At 37.9% G+C, this 22,425-nt stretch overlaps 1 protein-coding gene across 2 annotated transcripts; it reads left to right on the top strand.

The window, feature by feature from the left end:
- Nucleotides 1–1,723: 1,723 nt before the first annotated feature.
- LOC143458808 (uncharacterized) lies at nt 1,724–19,345 on the top strand. Of its 2 annotated transcripts, XM_076955679.1 has the most exons (43): nt 1,725–1,883; nt 2,261–2,436; nt 2,824–2,968; nt 3,290–3,477; nt 3,612–3,759; nt 4,046–4,224; nt 4,568–4,715; nt 4,930–5,237; nt 5,350–5,512; nt 5,847–5,969; nt 6,124–6,434; nt 6,516–6,681; nt 6,790–6,912; nt 7,112–7,422; nt 7,532–7,694; nt 7,844–7,966; nt 8,239–8,561; nt 8,676–8,838; nt 9,031–9,153; nt 9,602–9,915; nt 10,016–10,196; nt 10,412–10,534; nt 10,865–11,181; nt 11,270–11,432; nt 12,115–12,261; nt 12,402–12,715; nt 12,793–12,955; nt 13,144–13,290; nt 13,450–13,769; nt 13,971–14,133; nt 14,335–14,457; nt 15,221–15,525; nt 15,648–15,810; nt 15,934–16,056; nt 16,211–16,533; nt 16,613–16,787; nt 16,933–17,079; nt 17,240–17,544; nt 17,632–17,794; nt 17,985–18,107; nt 18,190–18,512; nt 18,584–18,758; nt 18,958–19,345. In XM_076955679.1, exons 1-43 carry the CDS (start codon nt 1,823–1,825, stop codon nt 18,963–18,965), a joined length of 8,253 nt encoding a protein of 2,750 aa, XP_076811794.1. In that variant the 5' UTR covers nt 1,725–1,822; the 3' UTR covers nt 18,966–19,345. The 2 variants fall into 2 exon arrangements, with proteins under 2 accessions (XP_076811795.1, XP_076811794.1); XM_076955680.1 differs by lacking the exons at nt 16,933–17,079; nt 17,240–17,544; nt 17,632–17,794; ... (1 more) ...; nt 18,190–18,512; nt 18,584–18,758 and having other exon boundaries at nt 1,724–1,883.
- Nucleotides 19,346–22,425: the final 3,080 nt, after the last annotated feature.

The following is a 22,425-nucleotide window of genomic DNA, read 5'->3' as shown; positions in this document are numbered from 1 at the left end:
ATTTATATTATCAATACGTTACATATTTCTCTGACACCGGTGCCTGCTGTTGCAGTGCATGACAGAATCTGATTTATTGATGAATGACAACTTGAAGTACTCACATTAATTGATACAATCAGCATTATTGAAGACGGCAAGGCATTGATTTAAAAATTTATATATATAAATGTATGTATACTGACTACAGAACGCGTTCCCATAGTGTTACGTACACAACCTTAATCCTAAACATGTATAACTTAAGTAGTGTCAAATGTAGCGTATACAGTAAAGTCTCCTGTTTTACTTGAGTATCAATGTAATACACTAAATGTGTATTTCTGCCTCAATTTAGCAGATTTTGCAGAGAATAAATCAGCAAATATCCAGAAATATTTTTTGAGCGATCAGACTATCATAAAAGTCTCAAAATAACACAATCTTTGTAAATCAATCAATGAAACATCTAAAACAATTTGATTCAAGTTTTGTTGTAATCAGAGGTATTTTTTATCTTGAGTCGGTTTTCATTGCGTTAAAACGATTAATATTTGCCCCTTTAATCTTGTATTTGGTTGCATTGCTGTGTTTGTTTAATATTTTGTCTTTCTACCATCTTTGCTTAGTTTGGTCAAAATCTGATTTTGTATACGTAAACGCTTGCGTACATCCGTAGCTTTAAAGCTGTATTCAATAATTATAAACGTCAAAGCAAGACAGCAATCGAAGAGTCAAACCAGGACATCGTTTGTGGTTTGAAGCGGGACAGACAATTTAACACTTGTGGTTGCAATGCTCTGTCATTATCGTAAAGGTTGGATTATTTGCCGGTTGTAATATCACGTTTCTCGTACGTTTAGTTTTGACTGCCAACTGGAAAGTTACTGGTTTGATTTGGCAAATAACAAGAGGCCATATGCATGGCCAATGTCATGTCAATGTGAAACCAAAGTTTCGGCCATTCCTCACAAGTAGTTGAAAATAATATAGTTAAAAAATAGATAACTTCAAATCACATGCAATACTGCCGTAAAGTGGGTTTAACAAGTTTTGGAGCCTTTTTTGTGACAAAAATTGCATTTACTAGAGACAATGTTTGCCTGCTTGTGAGTGTCTATTTAAATTTCGTTTCAATTTTAAAACTTAAAAACTCAAATTTTTTTGAACTTTTTCGTAAAATCAGTAACATGGTGGAACAGCCGCAATTTCAGCAAAAGTTGCAAAAATATCTTTACATTAGTTGCAAATACAAACGAAGATCCAGTATTCCAAAAAAGCTAAAAGTCTTTATAATAGTGCATCAGGCAAAATGATGATAATCATTAATTATGTAAACGTAAGCAAAAGATTTGTCGCTTGGATAACCATTGAAACAAATACAACGCCGTTTTAAAACTTAGGACAAACAAAACAACAATTTCATTAAAATTTTCCTTGACGTTTGAGAAGCTGTAAAACTTGGTAATGTTTTTCAAATAACTTGAAGCTCATTTTACGACATTTATGATTATTAGTCTAACTTGTTTGATATCAGATAATCCAACAACTTGTACCTCCAGTTTGTGTGGTAATAAAATTATTGATTGTCCATAGCAATTAGAATTTGACTTTGGGCGTCCAAATGCCACCACCAAAATTCAACCAATCAGAAAAACGCACGTTCTTATACTTTCAAAAACCTCCATATTAATTCATTATTTTAACAAAGATAAAGTTTTCCACTCTACTGCAAGCGAACTTACGAAAAAGGTGATACGAGCATAAAAAGGGCATCTCGTAAATCCACGCTACTCTTCTCCGACTAGATCCCGTGGACATTAGTTGGAAGAGACTTGTGGAGATGGGACGTTTCATATTTGCTTTGCTGTTGGTCTCAGTTCTCTCGCAAAGCGCTCGTTCACGTAAGTTAATTGTTCTTCGAACTGTAACGTTTAAAATACATAGTCTTTGAATTAGATGTTGTACTAACCATCGCAAATTGCACTAAAAAATTATTTTGGAAGTCGGCTGAATTCTATTTTAGGAAAACATTTGAGTTTTTAACTAAAGTTTTAATTTTAATTTAGGTTTATTTAATTTAGTCCGGCACTCTTTGATTTGTATGTTTGGTTTTAGTTTCTTTTTACTGACTTTTGATCAACTTTTACAATTATTGCTGTTCATCTGAACAGCATAAATATAAGACAACCGCTTTCGTAAAACTTATTACTTGCGAAGCGTTTCAGTATTGCCAAACCATAGACGGAACAATTCAATTATTTTTGAGTCGTTATTTCAGAATGTGGCGACAACTACTTGGCTTTCTTCCGGGAAAAAGCATTTTTCTCACCAAATTATCCGTTCGATTATCCAAACAATGCCGACTGTGAGTGGACAATCACAACACGGAATGCTCAAAGCATCAAACTTAGAATAGATGATTTTAACACGCAACCTGAGAAAGATTATCTAGAGGTAGGAAGTCAATTTGCTTTCAAACAGATCTCTAAAGTTTAGAATCATATGATATGAGAATCATATGATATGAGAATCATATGATAACAAAATTAACCTCAGTGGTCTTTGTTGCACTTCCCACTCTCTCTTGTATGACTGCTTTAGCAAATGCTTTTATATGGCGGCATAAATTTACTTAAAATCTATTTTTCAAATAAGCGAAAACAGAATGTTAAAACGTTATCTAAACTGTGGTTAGTGAATCTAAGCCATAAACGATTGAACTTTAAAACCTGTGTATAAAACATTACGCTCAGCATTGACGTTTAATGTGACTAAATTCATGCGCTGTAAACGCCCGTCAAAGTTAGAAATAATCCACTCAAAAATTATTTTGTTGAAAAGATAATCGAAGGAGGAATGGTAACGACCTTGTCTGGCTCCGCATCGGATCCTATTCCTTATGTCTCAGTCGGTCCCCGCGTAACCATCAGATTTCGATCGGACAACAGCATAACGGCGACGGGGTTCTTGGTAGCGTACAAGTCAGGTGAGATTTGTGCAATGAGTTCGTCCGATTACCGCCGACACTCCCAGTTATTTGCGTGTTTCTTCTTAAATTAACTAGCATAGTTATTTTCAGCACTTATGTATCAGTTAACATTTGTATTTTGTATTTGTAGTCTTTTACACTTACTTATAGCGCTGTCGTCGTATATGGCGGTATGCGCGAGTAATAGGAGGCGTTTAAGTAAATCTTTCTATTAGAAACCGATTTTAAAATGTTTTTTCCTGACTAATATGCAAAAATAAATTTCTAACATAATATCGGAGAATGCATTCATTTATCCATTATCATTTTTGTTTGAAGTTCCTGGGCAGCCGTGCCGAGAACTTCTGACGGCGACGAATGAAACAAAAATTCTGATGTCACCCGGATATCCAAATCGTTATCAAAGCGGAAGATATTGTTATTGGACGATCAAGTCGGAAACTGGAAAACACGTCCAAATCAAATTTACGGATGCAAAAATACACGAAGAAGGAGATTACATCGAGGTATAAATAACCTATAAAGCAAAGGTTACCATATGACGTACGGTAAATTAGCATTTTTCAAAAAAGATGCCTCAGGCAACATCATAACTTGTGTCCGTGCATCATCTAGCGGCAAAAAAATGTTTATTTTTTAGATTTTTGACGGGGTAAAACGATTGGGACAAATTAATGAAACGCTGGATACCGTACGTTCATTTACGTCGCTCGGTGACACAATGACGATATATTTCCACACCAACCAAGACGAAAATCTGGAAGGCTTCATGGCACAGTACAAAGAAGGTAAGCAAGTATGATCAGCTATTATTAATGCTTATTTATCATCACCATCTTTCCTTTGACGTTCGTCGTAGGGTCATCATGCCGACTTAGGCGGTCACGGTCATTTTTGCCTGTCCTCTGTCACTGGTATAGAAGGCGTGGCTATAATAGCTATAGTGGCTATTACTAGTGATTTAAAGGGATGTACGACTTGCTGTTGTGTAAACTGATGTAGACATAAAATCAAACAGTGTTTTTTGACAAAAAGCTGCACAGTCTTAATATATAATCATTCTCACCCATTCAGTTCCTTGTGGAGGCGATTATTATCTTCGTGATGACGCAATTCAGGAACTCTCATCACCGGGTTATCCCCATTCATCCGTTCACAATCTTGATTGCCTTTACACTCTGAACGCCGAAGTAGGAATGAAAATTAAAATGACTCTTGACGTTGACACAGAGAAGGATTCTGACTATGTCGAGGTGACCTTCTGATAGTTTATGAACTTCATTACAAATTCAAACAGTGTTTTAAGGTGATTTTGGGGAACCGAAACGGTCTTTCAAATTCCCAAATGCTCTCTCAAATTCTGTTTGCAACCACACCAGAAAGTTAGCAATTAGTCTTTAGAAGTAGCGATCTCATAAAACTTCTTTAGCGTTCTCTTTAATAAAACTGCACTCAAGTTACCCAAGTTTATTTGCGTTATAGCCTCTCACATCGCACATACACACGTACGGTGGCGCAACGCATGTATGACGCTTCGTTTTCCGAAGTTATTTGTCGTCACTTCTTTTAGTGTTTATGAATCTTGGAATTACTCAGGTACAAGACGGTGAAGTTATTCTGGGACGGTATGATGGCTATCAACGGGGAATTAACATCACCTCATCCGGGAATAAATTAATTTTGAGATATCACACTGACGACAAAGTCACCAGTGCTGGCTTTCATGCCACATACCACCAAACAGGTAAGAAGATTCAACTCCACAAAACAATAACTTTGCCTAGGATTGATAATTTACTCGTATATTGTACACGAAGTAGATCAATTACTATTGGTAACCTCTTGGTGACCTCTTGGCTAGATAAGTACAACATAAAATCAGGCAATATTATACAAATTGTAAATTAAACCCCACGAAAGACACACAAGGTTAATCTGAACGTATTGTGTCTATGAAGGTTTATGCCAAAACAAACTGTCGGCGGTAATGAAAGGCAAAATGTATCAGCTTATCAAAGAGCGATTGTCGCGCGAAGAAGCTGTAGAGGCTTGCAGGAGCCGAGGGATGAATGATAGGCCGGCACTTCTCGCCAACGTCCACGATCGGGCGACACAAACATGCATGCGGGAGATGATGATGAGCGACGGGGTTTATGATCCGGCAGACTGGGCTGACCAACCCAGCAAATTCCTCGTCGGTGTTTGGATCGGACTCAATGATATTGACGTTGAGAACCAATTCGTTTGGACGGACGGAACGAAGCTGGTAAGTATCTTTGTAAAAATTCGAGCAAGGTTTTTAGAGATGTTGCAGTACGAGATGATTTTACACAATTTTCCACCGTTGCTTAAAAAATCAAATTTAATTAAACGTTTAGGAAGCCGACGACTACACTAACTGGGGGGGATTTGAACCGAACAATGTCGGCAGAGGGCAAGATTGTGTGTCGATGATGCTGCAGAAATTCAACGGCAATTACGAGGAAGGCACCTGGGTGGACACCCAATGCAACGCAGAGCAATTTTATTTTTGCGAAAAAGGTAAAATAAATGCAAAATTTGTTGTGTGCAACGGTATAGGAGCCCTACATAGTTCTAGTCTAAATGTACTCGTAACGTACCTGATAATAATAGCAATAACAATAACTTTTGTACATAGCCCAGTTCCGTTACGAAAAAAGCGATCAAGGTGTTCGGCAATTGTAAACATAAAACAACAAAATATGACGGGAATGACAAGAAATGATTTTAAAAATCTCGATGTGTCCGTCTTAACCTATACTATATCCATTACTCAAATACCAGTACCAATAAGTTAAAGCAAGAACTGCTTTGTTAATAATTGTAAGGCCAAATATGTTTCAAAAATTTTTAGATTTTGATGAGTGTGCAGCCAACACACACAATTGTCATGAACACGCTCTATGCCTCAACACTGACGAAGGTTTTACTTGCGTTTGCAAAGACGGATACACCGGCGATGGAATTAATTGCAGGAGTAAGTCGCGTCACTGAAATTAGTTAAGAACCTGTGAAGTGAACCATTAGGTTTAAAATAGCTGGGTTAGTGTGTTCCAAAAAATACTTGTATATACGTTCTCTATCAATCGCCATTTATACGTCACGATAATTACATGTTCATCAACCAACAGCTGGCTGTATGGGGCAGACCTCAGCAGTTGTGAAAGGCATGGAATACCGGTTTTTCAAAACACGGGTTACCTACCAAGAAGCTAAAAAGAGATGTGCGCTATGGGATAGGAAATCCATACTTGCCTCCATCCACGACAGAACCACTCAGCAATGCATGGACGAAATGATTAGCAGTGATGACGTATATAACCCCGATGATTGGACGGATTTAACGAGTCCATACGACCGTGGGGTTTGGATAGGAGGGAATGACATCGAGGATGAAAATCGTTGGCTTTGGGAAGACGGATCGCTAATGCCACTGCCGACTGTAATTATCCGTCATTTTATAAGTTTTCAAGCGACTCGTTTATCGCAGATAAGTCAATGGTTTAAAAAATATCTATTTTAGGACCTCTCTGACAAGTTCAGAAATTGGGGGATGTATGAACCGAACAACTATCTTGGAAATCAAGATTGTGCTTTTGCTTTGATGGCAAACATTAGCGGCGGTTATGTCTCTGGCTCTTGGTTAGACAGTGAATGTGACAAGAGAGAGTTCTATATGTGCCAGAGAGGTAAATGTATAAATGATTATTTAAAGCACCATTGCAAACATAAACATAACAGATGAGTACACAAATTAAGCTAAAAGCAAGATATTGACGCGATATCGCCTTCCACAGACGTTGATGAATGCGCGACAGATCAACACAAATGTGATAGTAATGCTAAATGCATCAATACTGAGAGAAGTTATACGTGTGTTTGCAATGAAGGATACACTGGCGACGGGCTAACCTGTCGAGGCATGTAGACCGCTTTTTATGTTTTTATATAATGGAAGTATTTTACCATAAAAAAGCTCTGTGTATACTGTAATTATCATTAATTGCTGCATACTTGTTGTTCTAAGATACGTTATATTTCAATAAAACACTGCAACTGCAACCTATTCTTATATAAATAGCAAAAACGCAATATATTAAAGTTTTTTTTAATACACAGGCGTTTGTACCGGAAAAACCTCAACAATTTTCAAAGGAAATGATTACAGATTTTTCTCAACCCGAGTCACTTTTCCGGAAGCGAGAGCACGTTGCCAAAATCTGGGTGAAAATTTCCGGCTTGCCATGATCCGAGACAACGCGACGCAAACCTGCATAACTCAGATGATCACCAGTGAAGGAGTCTACGAGCCGAATGAATGGACTGACCTTACCAGCCCTTACGACCAAGGTGTTTGGATTGGAGGTAGCGACATGGCAAGGGAAGGAAAATGGGTTTGGGAAGATGGATCTTTGATGCCCAATTCTTCGGTAACTTGAAGATATACTTTTGAACAAGTTTTGATCAAATCTTTTAGAGGGTGGCAGATTGATTATTTGCTAAGAAAGCGATGTATTAGCAATTAATAATCTTTTTCAGGAGTCTAAAGACTTCCAAAAATGGGGCAAGCATGAACCCAACAATTACCTAGGTGAGCAAGATTGCGCCCTTGCCTCCCTGCGGTACATCGATGAAGATTATCCCGCCGGTTCTTGGTTAGATTCTGATTGTGACCACAGAGAGTTTTACGTCTGCAAAAAAGGTAAATTGGGTGTTGATTTTAACATGGGCAATTACTCAACTTACCGCTCTCTCGCCACAAAAATTATTTATAATCGCACTAGAGTTAAAAAGTTTCAGTGACGTTGATAAATGACAACAACAGTAACTAACAAGCATCTCTTACCGAAGATTTGAACGAATGTATGGACAACACACACAACTGTGATAAAAACGCTCTATGCATCAACACCGAAGGAAGTTTCACTTGTATTTGCAAAGAAGGATACACAGGCGATGGAGTTACGTGTAAAGGTGACGTAAAATCAAGGTTTAAATGTTTTATGACTGATTATTATATTTAACCAAATGCTTTAATTTAGAGAAAATTGGATTTTTATTTAACCAGAAAATGTGTAAAAAATTCTTTCTAATACGAAATAGTTTTTCTGAAAAGCATTCGAAATTTTTTTGAATTACTGTAATATTCAAAATGTTAAACTTCTCTTGGCAGTTTTAGATGATTTTGTCAAATTTTGTCTAAATGGTCATTTATCAAGACTTTTTTAATAACTTTTAAACCGTAGGTTTATGCGAGGGAAAAACATCCGAAATCATTAAGGGTCACAAATACATGCTTTTCCAACGTCGAGCTTCTTACCTCGAAGCAAGCAGAAAATGCAAAAACTGGGGTCTAGAAATGAACGTCAAGGGCTCACTCGCCAAAATCGAGGACATGGCTCTTCAGATTTGCCTAAACCAGATGATCACCTCCGAGGGAGTTTTTAACCCTGATGATTGGTTAGATCTAATCAGTCCCTATGACAGGGGGGTTTGGATTGGGGGAAATGACATGAAAATGGAAGGAGATTGGCTTTGGGAAGATGGGTCAAAAATGCCTCTTCCGTCGGTAAATACAGAAAATATTATACACTATTTTCAAATTTATTCTGATTATTAATCGAATAGAGAACTAAGTGCTGCACGTGCATAAGTCATTCAGCCATGATAATGTCATTTAAAGGATTTGGGTAAAATGCAAAATTGGGGCAAATTGGAACCCAATAACTATGGTGGAAATCAGGATTGCGCTCTTTCGTTGCTACAAGATGTCAACGAAGACTATTCAGCAGGAACGTGGATGGACGCTGAATGCGGTTTTAGAGAGTTCTATTTCTGTCAGAGTGGTAAGAATTATAAAACATTTTCGATGTTATAAATTACCATTGAAAACTCTATAACAGTAAACTCGAAATAAATACGACAAAATGTGTCGCGATGTTTTTCGATCTAATATAATATTTGTAATTCACTGTGACCACAAGTAAGAAGCAATAATGACGTTCTTTCTCTCCCTCTCTCCCTCTCTCTCTCTCTAGATATTGACGAGTGTTCAACCAACCTACACAACTGCCATGAGCATGCTCGTTGTATCAACACCGAAGGAAGCTTCACTTGTGAATGCAAAGAAGGATACACAGGCGATGGATTTACTTGCACTGGTGAGCTGGGATAAAGTTTAAATGAGGCGACAGTGGGTTGTCAGACTCAAGACCGAAAACTGTTGTAGCGAAGGCCTCATGAGATGGCTTTTAATGTCGTCATCAGTAAAATATTAACCTTGACAATAATCGGTGGTGTTGGTGGTGGTTGCATGTCAAATATCAATTTAAAAATTAATTTTTGCATCTCTTAGTAGACCTGATTCAGCAAGTTTATGCTTGCGAAAGCTAATATAGGAGAATTAAAATTAAAAATAAAATTTAACCTTACGGAGTGCTATAGGGTTGTGAGTTTATATTCTGTTTTTATATTTTACCATTTAAAAAAATTATCGTAGAAACTTAGGTATACGCTGATGGCATATACGGTATACATATAGATATACGGCATGACATACACCGTAGCAAAACATTAGTAACAAGTATTATTACGTACAACCTGTTTTAGGTATTTGCGTCGACAAAACCAACGCAGTTATAGGAGGGAGGGAATATCAGTTTTTCCAAACTCGGCTCTCATACCAAGACGCAAAGGAGGAATGTAAAAGATGGGGCGGATATACCGCTATACTCGCTTCCATTCATGACCTCACCACGCAAGCGTGTATATCTCAAATGATCACCAGTGAGGGGGTTTACAAACCTGAAGAATGGACTAATCTTACCAGTCCGTACGACCAGGGTGCTTGGATTGGTGGGAACGACATTGACTTTGAAGGGTTTTGGATTTGGGAAGATGGCTCCATAATGCCATCCTTCTTGGTACATGCACGGGACCTTTTAAAAACCCCAATGTTTAATCTAAGAGTTGATGGTGATACTTGTAACACGCTTTGGTGAACAACACGATTTTTGTTTTTAGGTGAAGTACTTCTTGTCGACAGCGGAAAAATATGACAACTGGGGCGCGCTTGAACCCAACAACTATGGAGGAGACCAGGACTGCGCCTTTGCTTCACTGCGACTCATCGACGAAGGTTATCCCGCGGGTTCTTGGATCGACAGTGAATGTTCAAACAAAGAATTTTTTGTTTGTCAAAAAGGTAAATGGCATAGAAATAGGCAAAAAAGTTCATCCTAAAGTGTGCTTACTCTCCGTATAATGAGTGGTTAGGAAGGGAATAATAAGTAAGGTTTTGTTATTTACTTCAATCCTGAAATTCCTATACTAGAGGCTTAGAAACGATATCAGTGATTTGGAAATTTATCAACAATGAATTAATGAACACAGATCTCTAAATAAAACTTTTGTTTCAAGACATCGATGAGTGCTCGGCCAACATTCATAACTGCCATGAACACGCTCACTGTGTAAACACGGACGGACATTTTGCCTGTATTTGCAATATGGGATACACCGGGGATGGAGTCAATTGTACAGGTAGCTACGTATTTACAACCATTTTGTTGAAGAAGCTGCTTTTTCATGCTGTACTTCTATCTAACATGCAAGCATTTGCACAACTCTTTCACCAATTAACATACGCATTAACTTGATTAACTCATGCATATTTGTTAGGAAGTACTTGCGATTATCATAAATTATTCTAGGTATAAATATGTTTCATATGTTTATAAATACACAAATGATGATCATAAAACGAACGGTTCATTACAATATAAAACAAAAGAGCAACACAACTTTCATTTCTGCTGTAAAATATAAGCAGCTTAACTCTGTTCGTATTATCTCTTGTACTTGTGTATACAGCTCAGTGCACTGGGAAGACCTCAGCTGTTGTTAAAGGCAACGAATATCGACTTTTCAAAACACGGATCCCATACCAAATGGCAAATGAGCAATGCAAGAGATGGGGTCGAGGCAGATCCGGTATACTCGCCACTGTCCACGATGTGGAAACGCAGACCTGCATAACTCAGATGATCACAAGTGAAGGGGTTGATAACCCTGATGACTGGCTCGATCTTGATAGTCCACTAGACAAAGGTTTTTGGATAGGTGGGAATGACATTGACGTTGAAAGCAATTGGGTTTGGGAAGATGGACGACCAATGCCAAGTTCTTCGGTAATTATATAAGCTCTCTGCCATTTTCAGAATAGGCTACTTTGTCTTGAAGAACTCTTTTCATTGTGTGCCCTAAACTTTATTCAAGGCTTCGGAGAAATATGAAAATTGGGCCCTCAACGAACCGAACAATTTTAGAGACAATCAGAACTGCGCAGTAACATTGATGGAACATACCAGCGACAACTTTCCTGCTGGATCTTGGGTTGACATTGAATGTGACTACGACGAATTCTACATCTGCCAAAGAGGTAAAATGTAATAACCTTACATGTTGTTTTACCAACCAGAACGGCGTTTTCTGACTTTTCCCGATTTTTAGCACCCCCTTTGAATCCTCTCTAAACCGTCTACAACCTCTCAGCTTCTTACAAAGATCTTAAGCCTGCTCTTAATCTTTTTAAAAACATTAATCCACATGGTTCTCGCACATCTCGCCAAACACTGCTCATTTATTGCCTTTAGCACACTCTTTCCTTCTTCCAGCCATTGCCTATCAAAGACTACCTACTGTACATTCAGAACTTCCCTACACCCCGTAGAATAGACTTCAACACCCCCAGTCAAGAAATGCTGATCTAGCTAGAATATGTTCAACCTCTGGCCAATTCCAAACAGAAAGATTTCTTGCTCGTTTTAAAATCACAATTTTAATTACTTTGTCGACCGTGTCTGTAACATCAGGCTGATGTAAAAGGTTCCGGTGAAAAGTTATATCCTCATTTTTGTTTGTAAAGAAAAGGCAAAGTAATGTGCAACCTACCGCTACCACATTTCAAATATGTCTTAACTTTTTTCATACCACAATTTAATTACACGTTCACTTCCCATAGGCTATATTCAAACAGAAAAAATGTTTAGCAATGGAAGACCAGACCTAAAAAATTTGTTCGACGACGTTTCTGGGTCAAAATAAATTTAAAATATTTGCAGATATCGACGAGTGTAAGCTGAACATGCACAATTGTCATGAAAATGCGGTTTGCACAAACACAAATGGAAGCTTCACTTGTACCTGCAAGCAGGGTTTCACTGGAGATGGAATCACATGCTTACCCTATGCTGGGATAGATTCTGGGGGTATGGCTAATACTAGAATGTTGAAATTTATTAAGCAATTGTCGTTTGTTTATATGAAAACCCTGCATCTCCATTTACAGCTAACAGCAAGTGTAAATTATAATGAAAAATTTGAACTATGCGTGTTTACATGTTTACAGAAAGTTGTGTTGCGAAAGAGACGGTGACCCTAGGCGGCAAAGTTTATCAGTTGTTTAAAAATAAGACATCCTTTGCTGGCTCGCAAACCGTATGTTTGGAATGGGGAGGGGAATCCCCCGCCTGTACCGCCATCATTCATAACAGGCATATACAATCCTGTCTAGCTGACATGATCACCAGTGAAGGCGTTTATAATAAAAACGACTGGGGTGATGTATCTCCTTATGGTGTGGGTGTTTGGCTCGGAGCAAGCGATTCTTCCTACGAAGGAAACTGGCACTGGCTGGACGGAGAACCCGTTCCGCTGCCCGAGGTAAAACCAGGCTACTACCGCCGTGTTGTTGAAAATAAAATGTAATTCATTTATCATTATTCTGTGACGTGTTATAGATATCAGACGGCTTTCAAAATTGGGGAAGGCTAGAGCCCAACTTGCACGGTGAAAATGTAGAAGACTGCGCGTCAATGTTGCTGATTCAGGCTGAAGACTACCCTCCGGCAACCTGGGTTGATTCTAGATGCGCTCATTCTCAATTTTTCATCTGCGAAAAAGGTATTAAACTGCATTAACACCGCATTGTGTCTGCTGCTACTCGACAATAGTAAAAGCAAACAAGTTTTTAACTTAGCTATTTTTATCTACTAACAAATTTATCCATTAACAATCAGTAAAGCAAAGGGGCACTCATTTGACATTTTTAATTAGCCCTGTAACCGTATGGTGCGTTTGGTTGTCAATAGATATCGATGAATGCAAGGAGAATAAACATAACTGCCATGAAGATGCTGAGTGCTTAAATACCTATGGAAGTTTCGCTTGCGTTTGCAAAGATGGATTTACTGGGGATGGTTTGATGTGCGAAAGCCGCCTATTGAAGGCTTCTACTGGTTAGAAAATACTTTGCCTTAGATAATGTTTACTTTACAATCACGATAAACCAAAACCCATCGGAATACACGAAAATAGCGTTTCTCTGAAATACTGGCAATCTAGCGTCAAATGATTCTTTGCGAAAATTGTTAACATTTATCCTTTTCAATTCGTAGATGATTGCAGTGGAAAAACTTCGGCGCTAATAAAAGGCGAAGAATACCGACTGTTCCTAAATCGAATGTCATACAAAGGCGCAAAAGAGCAATGTGCAAATTGGGGAGGTCATCTCAATGCCACGCTCGCCATTATACGCGACCAAGCCACACAGACTTGCATAAACCAGATGATCACCAGTGAGGGAGTTTATAAACCGGATGAGTGGATGGATCTAAGTAGTAAGTATGACCAAGGTGCCTGGATTGGAGGAAACGACATTGAGAGGGAACAGTATTGGGTTTGGGAAGATGGTTCACCCATGCCTTCTAACTCATCGGTATGCACAAGAAAGCGTATCATATCATATAAATCATATATCTAATCATATATCATATGAATCTACTCATTACATGTTGCATGTGATGGCTGAAAAATATTTTGAATTTTTTGCAAAATAAGTAAATAAAAAATAGTAAAAAATAGTAAAAATAGTAAAAAAAAGAATAAAAAATTAAGTAAATAAAAAACTTATTTTAAGGCAAATGCGGGGTTTGAAAACTGGGGAATGTACGAACCCAACAACTACCGCGGTGACCAAGATTGTGCTTTTACATTATTACGACACATTGATGACAGCTACCCCGCTGGGTCTTGGTTAGACAATGAATGTGATTTCGAAGAATTCTTTCTTTGTCAGAGGGGTAAGTTTTTCATCAGCTAAAATGCTTGGTATTATATTGTTACAGTCCAACTTTGAATGCATGAAATTTACAATCAAACAGATGAACCAATCACGAAACTAAACTTCGAGTCTGCGATATAAAAAAGGCATAAAGTATTCTGGGACTTGTTGTAAAAGAAAATAAATTTATTCCTGAATGCCACATTTTCTCTTATCAAAGATTTCGACGAGTGCACTGCCGACACACACAACTGCCACAAAGATGCTCGATGCATCAACACCGCTGGAAGTTTCATGTGCGTCTGCAAAGATGGATTCACTGGCGACGGATTGACATGCACCGGTAAGCAAAATTTTAATAGATATTAACAGAAAAGATTTTAAAACCGTTTATGATAGAATTTGCAACGGAGTTTATGAATGAATACACTACAATATACACTACACTACAATGAATACACTCCGCCTTAATATAAAATAACGTTCAGATATTTTATAGTATTTGATTTTTAAATTATATGGTTATAATATAGACCAGGGGTGCTCAGACCTGCTTCATGCTCGAGCCGCATATAACAAATTCCAGTTTTAAAAGAGCCACAACACAAACACAATAAAAAACACGAATTTATTCACTCACAAAAAAGTGTAGCTATTGATTAACGTTAGTGCTGCGTGGTAATACTATGAGTCTCCAACTGGGCTTCACCAACTCTTTTTGCAATTATTAGTTTAACCGTAACCAAGACTTAAAACTAGGTCAGTCCTGACGTACAGCTTCAATCTGACAGTTTACTTAACTACAGTGTACAAATTAGCACACTTCTGTACAATAATGTGCTTTTTGGAGTGTAATTTGATTATTTCTAACAATGAGTCCATTGTTACTACGTGTGATAGAACGCATTGTTTCATAATCTGATCAAACAACTCGTCTAGACCGGGTAAATGCATGTCTAATTCATCAATGCTAATTCATTAAAGAGCCGCAATCAAAGGCTCAAAGAGCCGCAGTTTGGCCACCCCAGATATAGACACATAAAAAACATTGCCATTCCATAAATAATTGTTTATGAGGTGATATTTAATGACTTTGTAATGTGCAGGTTTGTGCAGTGGAAAAACTTCAGCGGTTGTTGAAGGACGCGAATACCAACTTTTCCAAACTCGTACAAACTATCGTGACGCAAAACAGCGGTGCATAAATTGGGGCGGGGTTACCAATGCAACGCTTGCTATGATTCGAGACGAGGCCACACAAACTTGCATAACTCAGATGATGACTAGCGATGGCGTGTATAAACCGGATGAGTGGACAAACCTCACCAATCCATACGACCAAGGCGCCTGGATGGGAGCTAATGATATTGAGATGGAAGGAATTTGGGTTTGGGAAGATGGAAAACTGATGGTAATTATTGAGAAATACTTGTGTTTGCTATTTTGATTCTGTTTTGTTAAGTAGGAATAAATCTATTTACCTGATGCAAACCAGCTTCAAGCATTACAACATATTAATAAGATAGAGTTTAGGCATCAGACAAGTTTGAAAATTGGGGCGACTACGAACCCAATAATTATCAAGGAGATCAAGACTGTGCAATTTCGGCTCTGCGAAACATCAATGAAAACTATCCGGCAGGGTCTTGGATAGATACTGATTGCGACTACAATGAATTCTTTTTATGTCAAAGAGGTAATTCGTTTCTTACCTGAAATGAAATATGTATCTGGAAACAAAGTATAAAGGAATTTTATCATTTATTCAATTAAATGCTGAGACAGTTTACATCTTCATAAACAAACACATTCGTTAAAGATTTCGACGAGTGTGCAGCCAACACACACAACTGTGATCAAAATGCTCTATGCATCAACACTGAAGGAAGTTTTACTTGTATTTGCAAAGAAGGATACACAGGCGATGGAGTTACTTGTACTGGTGAGTCAGTACACGACAAATATGTTACACCGTACGACATAAAATTTTCGGCAATTGAACTGATTAAAAAAGACAATTTCATTGATTGAAGAATCATATATAAGAGTGTCAACTACTTCAAATTTTAACAAGAGAAAAATTTGATTTATTACAGCCATGTGCCGTGGAAAGAGAAACGTCACTCTTTCTGGAAAAGAATATCATCTCATTCGGGAGAAATTAACGTACTTCGATGCGAACGAAGGATGCAAGAGATTGGCTAAAGACCTTGGAGATTCTCCTGGCAGACTCGCTTCTATTCATAGCTCGGAAACACAAACTTGCTTTGATCAGATGATAACCAGTGATGGAGTTTATGATGAAGATGATTGGAGCGATGCAGACTTGTATCACAGAGGTGTTTGGATCGGAGGAGATGACATTCAATTTGAAGGAACGTGGCGCTGGCAGGATGGCACTCCAATGCCAGGTTCAAAGGTAAGTAACCAGAGTTTGGATTAAAGTTCGCTGCAATAACACAGTGTCTAAAAATTGAAAAAATTTTCTTATATTTCAGACAACTGAAGACTTCCAAAACTGGGCACCCCACGACCCAGACAACTTAGGTTTGTCTGGTGAAGATTGCGCATCCATGTTGCTTGCTACAATCCCTGATGACAGTGGGTACGTCCCTGGAAAGTGGGTTGACATCGACTGCAGTACTTCAGCAATCTATTACATGTGCGAGAGGGGTAGGTGAAATTGTGCAGGCTTAAACTTTACAAACAATTTCCAATGTCTGCGATCAGTTTTGCAAACAAAAACGTTTTGAAAACACAACACGTGCAGTATTTGCAAAATGAGATTTACTGACGTACAGAGATTATACATCTCTAGATGTTGATGAATGTAGCCTGTACACTCATGACTGTGATGAAAACGCTCTTTGCACAAATACTGTCGGAAGTTTCAAATGCGTCTGCAAGGAAGGTTACACTGGAGATGGTGTAACATGTGAAAATATTGCACTAAGAGCAGAACTGAGTAAGAAAGAGTTTTAAGTAACGCAATAATAGATAAACCTATGGTCTAGGTTATGAAAAGTTATTGTATCATGTTCTTGCGTAGCACTAAAACGTAAGCTATAGTTTAAAATGGTGTTGGTAAATGCTACAAGTACTCACAAAGTTCTGTCTGAATGTAGGTGACTGCATTGGAAAAACGTCAGCAATTATTGAAGGGATGGAGTATCAATTATTCCAAAATCGACAAACTTTCCAGGATGCGAGAGATCGCTGTACAAACTGGGGTGGAGGAATCGATGCAAAACTTGCCATCATTAAGAAACAATCCACACAGACCTGCATAACTCAGATGATTACCAGCGATGGCGTTTATAAACCTGAGGAATGGATCGATGAAACTGAACCGTACAACAGAGGCGCTTGGATTGGTGCAAGCGACATGAGAAGTGAATCAAATTGGGTCTGGGAAGATGGCACACAGCTGGTAAGAAACCAGAAATTATGTTCAATTCGACAAAGACCTTATCACCAATGCAACCTGGAATAACTGAATGTGACCGAAAAAATTTAGAAATCGGATGAGTTTGAAAACTGGGGCTTATACGAACCCAACAATTATAAAGGGGAACAAGACTGTGCTTTCGCCGCTCTGCAAACAATCAATGATGGTTATCCAGGAGGGTCTTGGATTGACAGTGAATGTAACAACAGAGAATTCTATGTCTGTCAGCGAGGTATGTCGTTGAAGTTGCCTAAAACAAAATACGTTTATGATCAAAATGATCTAAAAATCTTTCGATTTTTTGCACAAACCAAGCGAAATGGTAGCTTCTGCTGAAATTAATTCAAAAACGTGCTGTAATAAACAGTAGAATATTTAATTTTGTCATGAAATTTAACGTAAAGATAAATATTTTCCTGAAGATTATGACGAGTGTTCCACTAATCAAAACAACTGCCATGAAAACGCTCTATGCATCAACACCGAAGGAAGTTTCACTTGTATTTGCAAAGACGGATACACAGGCGATGGAGTTACTTGTAAACGTGAGCTGAATCGAAATAATATTTACATATAAAAGCATTTTGCAACTATTGAAATTATGGAGAAACATTTTATGTATCGCAGCCTTATGCAGTGGAAAAAAAACCGTTACTCTTTCTGGAAAGCAATACCATCTCGTTCGGGAACGACAAACATTCTACAACGCGAGAGAAGGATGCAGAAGATTGGCTGAAAACCTTGGAGATACTCCTGGCAGGCTCGCTTCCGTTCTTGACTTAGAAACACAAACATGCTTTGATGATATGATAACCAGTGATGGAGTCTATAATGAAGATGACTGGCGTGGAGTAGACTTGTATCACAGAGGTGTTTGGATCGGAGGAGATGATGTACAATTTGAAGGAACGTGGCGCTGGCAGGATGGTAGTCCAATGCCAAGTTCAAACGTAAGTAACCAGAGCTCGATTTATGTTAAAAGTTAAGTTATGTTGGTTTACATATGAAATAATTATTTCAGACCACTGAAGACTTCCAAAACTGGGCACCCCACGACCCAGACAACTTAGGTTTGTCTGGTGAAGATTGTGCATCCATGTTGCTTGCTACAATCCCTGATGACAATGGGTACGTACCTGGAAAGTGGGTTGACATCGACTGCAGTGCTTCTGCAATCTATTACATGTGCGAGAGGGGTGAGTCGTGTTTTGTAACTTACTACTTTCAATGAAAATTATTCCGCCTATACGCTTAAAAGAAGTTAATAACTAATAAGTATAAATATCTTATAATAAATCTTATCGTTGTAAATATCTGCTGGAAGTTTTTCCTGGATTTAGAATACACAACAGAAAATTTGAAAAAATTTAGTTAAATAATTTAACTTGTTTTTAGATGTTTAAGACGAAGAACATTCGGCATTAAGACAACTATTGCTCTCGGACATTGCTAACTTGTAACTTACTGATTAAAAATTGCTTGCTTGCATTATTTTGTTCCAGGCTGTAATGCCAGTGTTTCTTTAAATGGTTTTAATTGGCAAATTCATTGTATTTCTAAACGCAAACATCAAAAATTTTCTTAAGCCAAACCTAAGCATGCACTTGGGCACAAAACCTCTCCAGAGATTTCTGTAACATGCGTTTTTAAGTTTGACCAACTGATGACTCTTTTCAAATATGTGTATATCAAAATGTACGCTATATAAAATGATTGTGTAATTATTAGCATGATGATGTTATTTTGTCTTTCGCGTTTAGAATAAAATGTGGTGTGCATTGTGGTTGTCGTGTCTCCACGTTTAATGATCTAATTCAGAATAAAACTCGGAACACTGCAAGTTTCCAACATACAAGTATCGAGATTCTCTCAAAAAAGTTTGACCAATTATACTCTTTGAACGATTAAGAAAGAAATATAGGAACACTTGTAGAAAAAAATGTTTCATCTTACTCTCGATATTACTTGTACCACAGGCCCTCCACAGACTAAATATTCATCATCTTTGGTTTAGTAGCGCCAACGTTTTGATTAGTTGCATTCGTGGTATTTTTGCATATTTTAAAAAACGGTCAAAATATTTTACGACCAAAAACCTTAAGTTCGCAAATTTATGTTTTTAGCAGCGTCAACTTCATTTTGAAGGTCACGGTTCCCTCTGTATACAAATATTTCACGCTAAAAAGCATCATGCTCTGAGGGCGTACGTTCATTGACAAACTAAAGAAACTTTGTAAAATAACAGTCGCTTGCTTTGCTTTAAATTAGGAACTTGTTTACTCGAGATGACGCAAGAATGAAATTCAGAAACAACAAGTTAAATCACCAATTACACATCTTATCGTTAACTTTTGATGCAATCGGAAAAGATTAAACAATTTCATATAGACTTGAACAATTTTTCACTATTCACCGGCACATTTTCATCAATGAATTGTATTTATCTCAAGTCAAACATTTACTAGTTTGCAACATATCTGCTGAAAGGAGCTCTGGCGCAGTTGGTACGAACTGGTCACTACGCATGTTGACATCGCTCCGACAAATGTCATGTGTTTTTTATCTGCAAGATCTAAATTGTTTACAGTCAATCAAAAATATTGTTGTTTTCAGTAAACACAATTTTTATGTCATTACCTTAAAAACATTAAATGACAGTTCGCGCAAAATCTGCTTGTAAAATGAAGAACAAATAGTTTTTACAGCATGATCCTACAGATGCAAAATCAATTTCTCGCGGCGTACCTTGTTTCCCAAGGTTGAGTTTTGGGAGTGGTACTTCAAGCCTGGGGCAGAAATGATGTAAAAAGTGAGTTTTTTAACGCCCATACATTCCCCACACGCAATGAGAAGAAACACTTTGCTTGTAAGAAAAAAAAAACATAAAATAAACGACAAACTAAAAGGCAAACATCATAAATGGACTGAAACATATTACGTGTAGGATGCGAACAGATTGAAGGTTAAACCTTTTTAGGTATTCATAGATGTCAATATAGCTTTGTAGTATGTTACATGACTGCCTGGTGTTTCACAGCGGTTCTTTTCGAATGCTGTCAATTGCCTTCGAAAATCGATCAAATTGATTAGGAATAGTTTTAGTGTTCAACGCGCTTTTCAATAATGTTTTAAGCGGTGAATATTTGCTTAATTTGCTTAAGTTAATATGTCTTTATGAACACTCTCTTGCGGATACATTTATTAATTTGGTTCCTAATATTTTTAGACTATTGCTGGAATTTGAAACTTGTCATCAGGACTACAGCAAGTACCAAGCGTCGTTCAAATGATATTGCTCAAGGGTTTTGGAACGGTCGTGTGAGTTTATGAGTTCGAAACCGGGTCCAATTTTTGCGATTAGGGCAAGCCTACCGTTTTAAAACCGGCTCAATTTCCCCGGGACTCTAACGTGTTTTTTTGGGGGGCAAAATCAGTAGCTTTTTTGAACAGTATTATATTCTGAACAATTTTCAAAGACTGCAAGTGGAGGAGATGCTCCCCCTACTTAATGCAGTCTGAAATGTTCCTCTTTGTCAGCAATTTTACAAACACGCGTTTTTGTCACAGTTATCTGCGATTTCAATAGTATCTTTGTCTTGGTAATTCCTTTGACCAGTTATTGTCGTGATCAAGTAATTATCTTCGAATTTCAGTGATTCCGCTGGGATCTCGTCCGGATTTTTAGCTCTTTTATTCTTTAAAGCATTGATCGATTGCGTACGTAAGACATTGCTGGAAAATGACAGTAGACTTTAGTAAGTAGTATTCAGTGATTGGACTGTCTTCACGTTCTTCATCGCGGTGCTGTAATTAATGGTTCGATTCTTTATCAGATCCCGTTGTTGGCCGCGTTGGTTTAAAACTAGTCGGTCACTCAGAACACTAAAGCATGCAGGTTGGTGAGGGAAAAATGTGTTGTTTAAAAAGGGGAAGTTTGGAATCGGTTGCGTAGCTCCAGTCAATGTTTTCACGCCGTGTCAGTTGATCGGTTGCATCGATTTTTGAGCTTACTCGCGATTTTCGTTTCCTGAAACTAATTAGAACCACAACTTGTAGCATTTGTGACCTCAACTAGCACCTAGTTGGTTAGATCTTACATCAATGCTCTGACATCGTGAACTCATGACCTAACGCAAATACGACCAACCTGGTTTGCTAACAGGTTTTCTTGCCCGAGGAGTGCCATCTGGTTTCCTTGGATCGTTTTGTGAACGGTTTTTGTTGGAAATACAAGTTGTTAACGCTAAATTAAGTGTTGGTATTGCAAAAGAATGAAAACGTTGTCGAAGCGAAGTCGGGTAAGTTTATATCAGATCGGGCGCTTATATCACCAATAATAACATATCATGATCACGCTCATATCATATCACCGATCAAAAGTTTCACATCGTGGCAAGTCAAACAAATTTCAACAAATGACAAAATTATTCTCAACCAACTCTTCAATACTAACAACCAGTCAGCCATACATCTCTTTCTTCTAATGAACTATTTTACCTCAACAAGTTGCACGCAGCCCAGTGAATGTTCCATACTGTGCAAGATCCGTTCACATAAACACAACATAAGAAGAATTCTTTACAGCTCGAGCACAAAAGTAGAATTGATTTTGTGCGGCGCACTTCGCTAATCAAGGTTCTGTCTTGCGAGACGCGATGTCAATATAGCTTTGTAGTATGTCACATGACTGCCTGGTGTTTCACAGCGGTTCTTTTCGAATGTTGTCAATTGCCTTCGAAAATCGATCAAATTGATTAGGAATAGTTTTAGTGTTCAACGCGCTTTTCAGTAATGTTTTAAGCGGTGAATATTTGCTTAATTCAAAAACGATTATCATGGTTTCTATATCCTTGACTGAGGAAA

This window comes from Clavelina lepadiformis, chromosome 5 (assembly GCF_947623445.1).
Source record: "Clavelina lepadiformis chromosome 5, kaClaLepa1.1, whole genome shotgun sequence".
NCBI classification, from domain to species: domain Eukaryota; kingdom Metazoa; phylum Chordata; class Ascidiacea; order Aplousobranchia; family Clavelinidae; genus Clavelina; species Clavelina lepadiformis.
The sequence above is the reverse complement of the archived record's forward strand: the minus strand, read 5'-3'. Positions and strand labels throughout refer to the sequence as shown.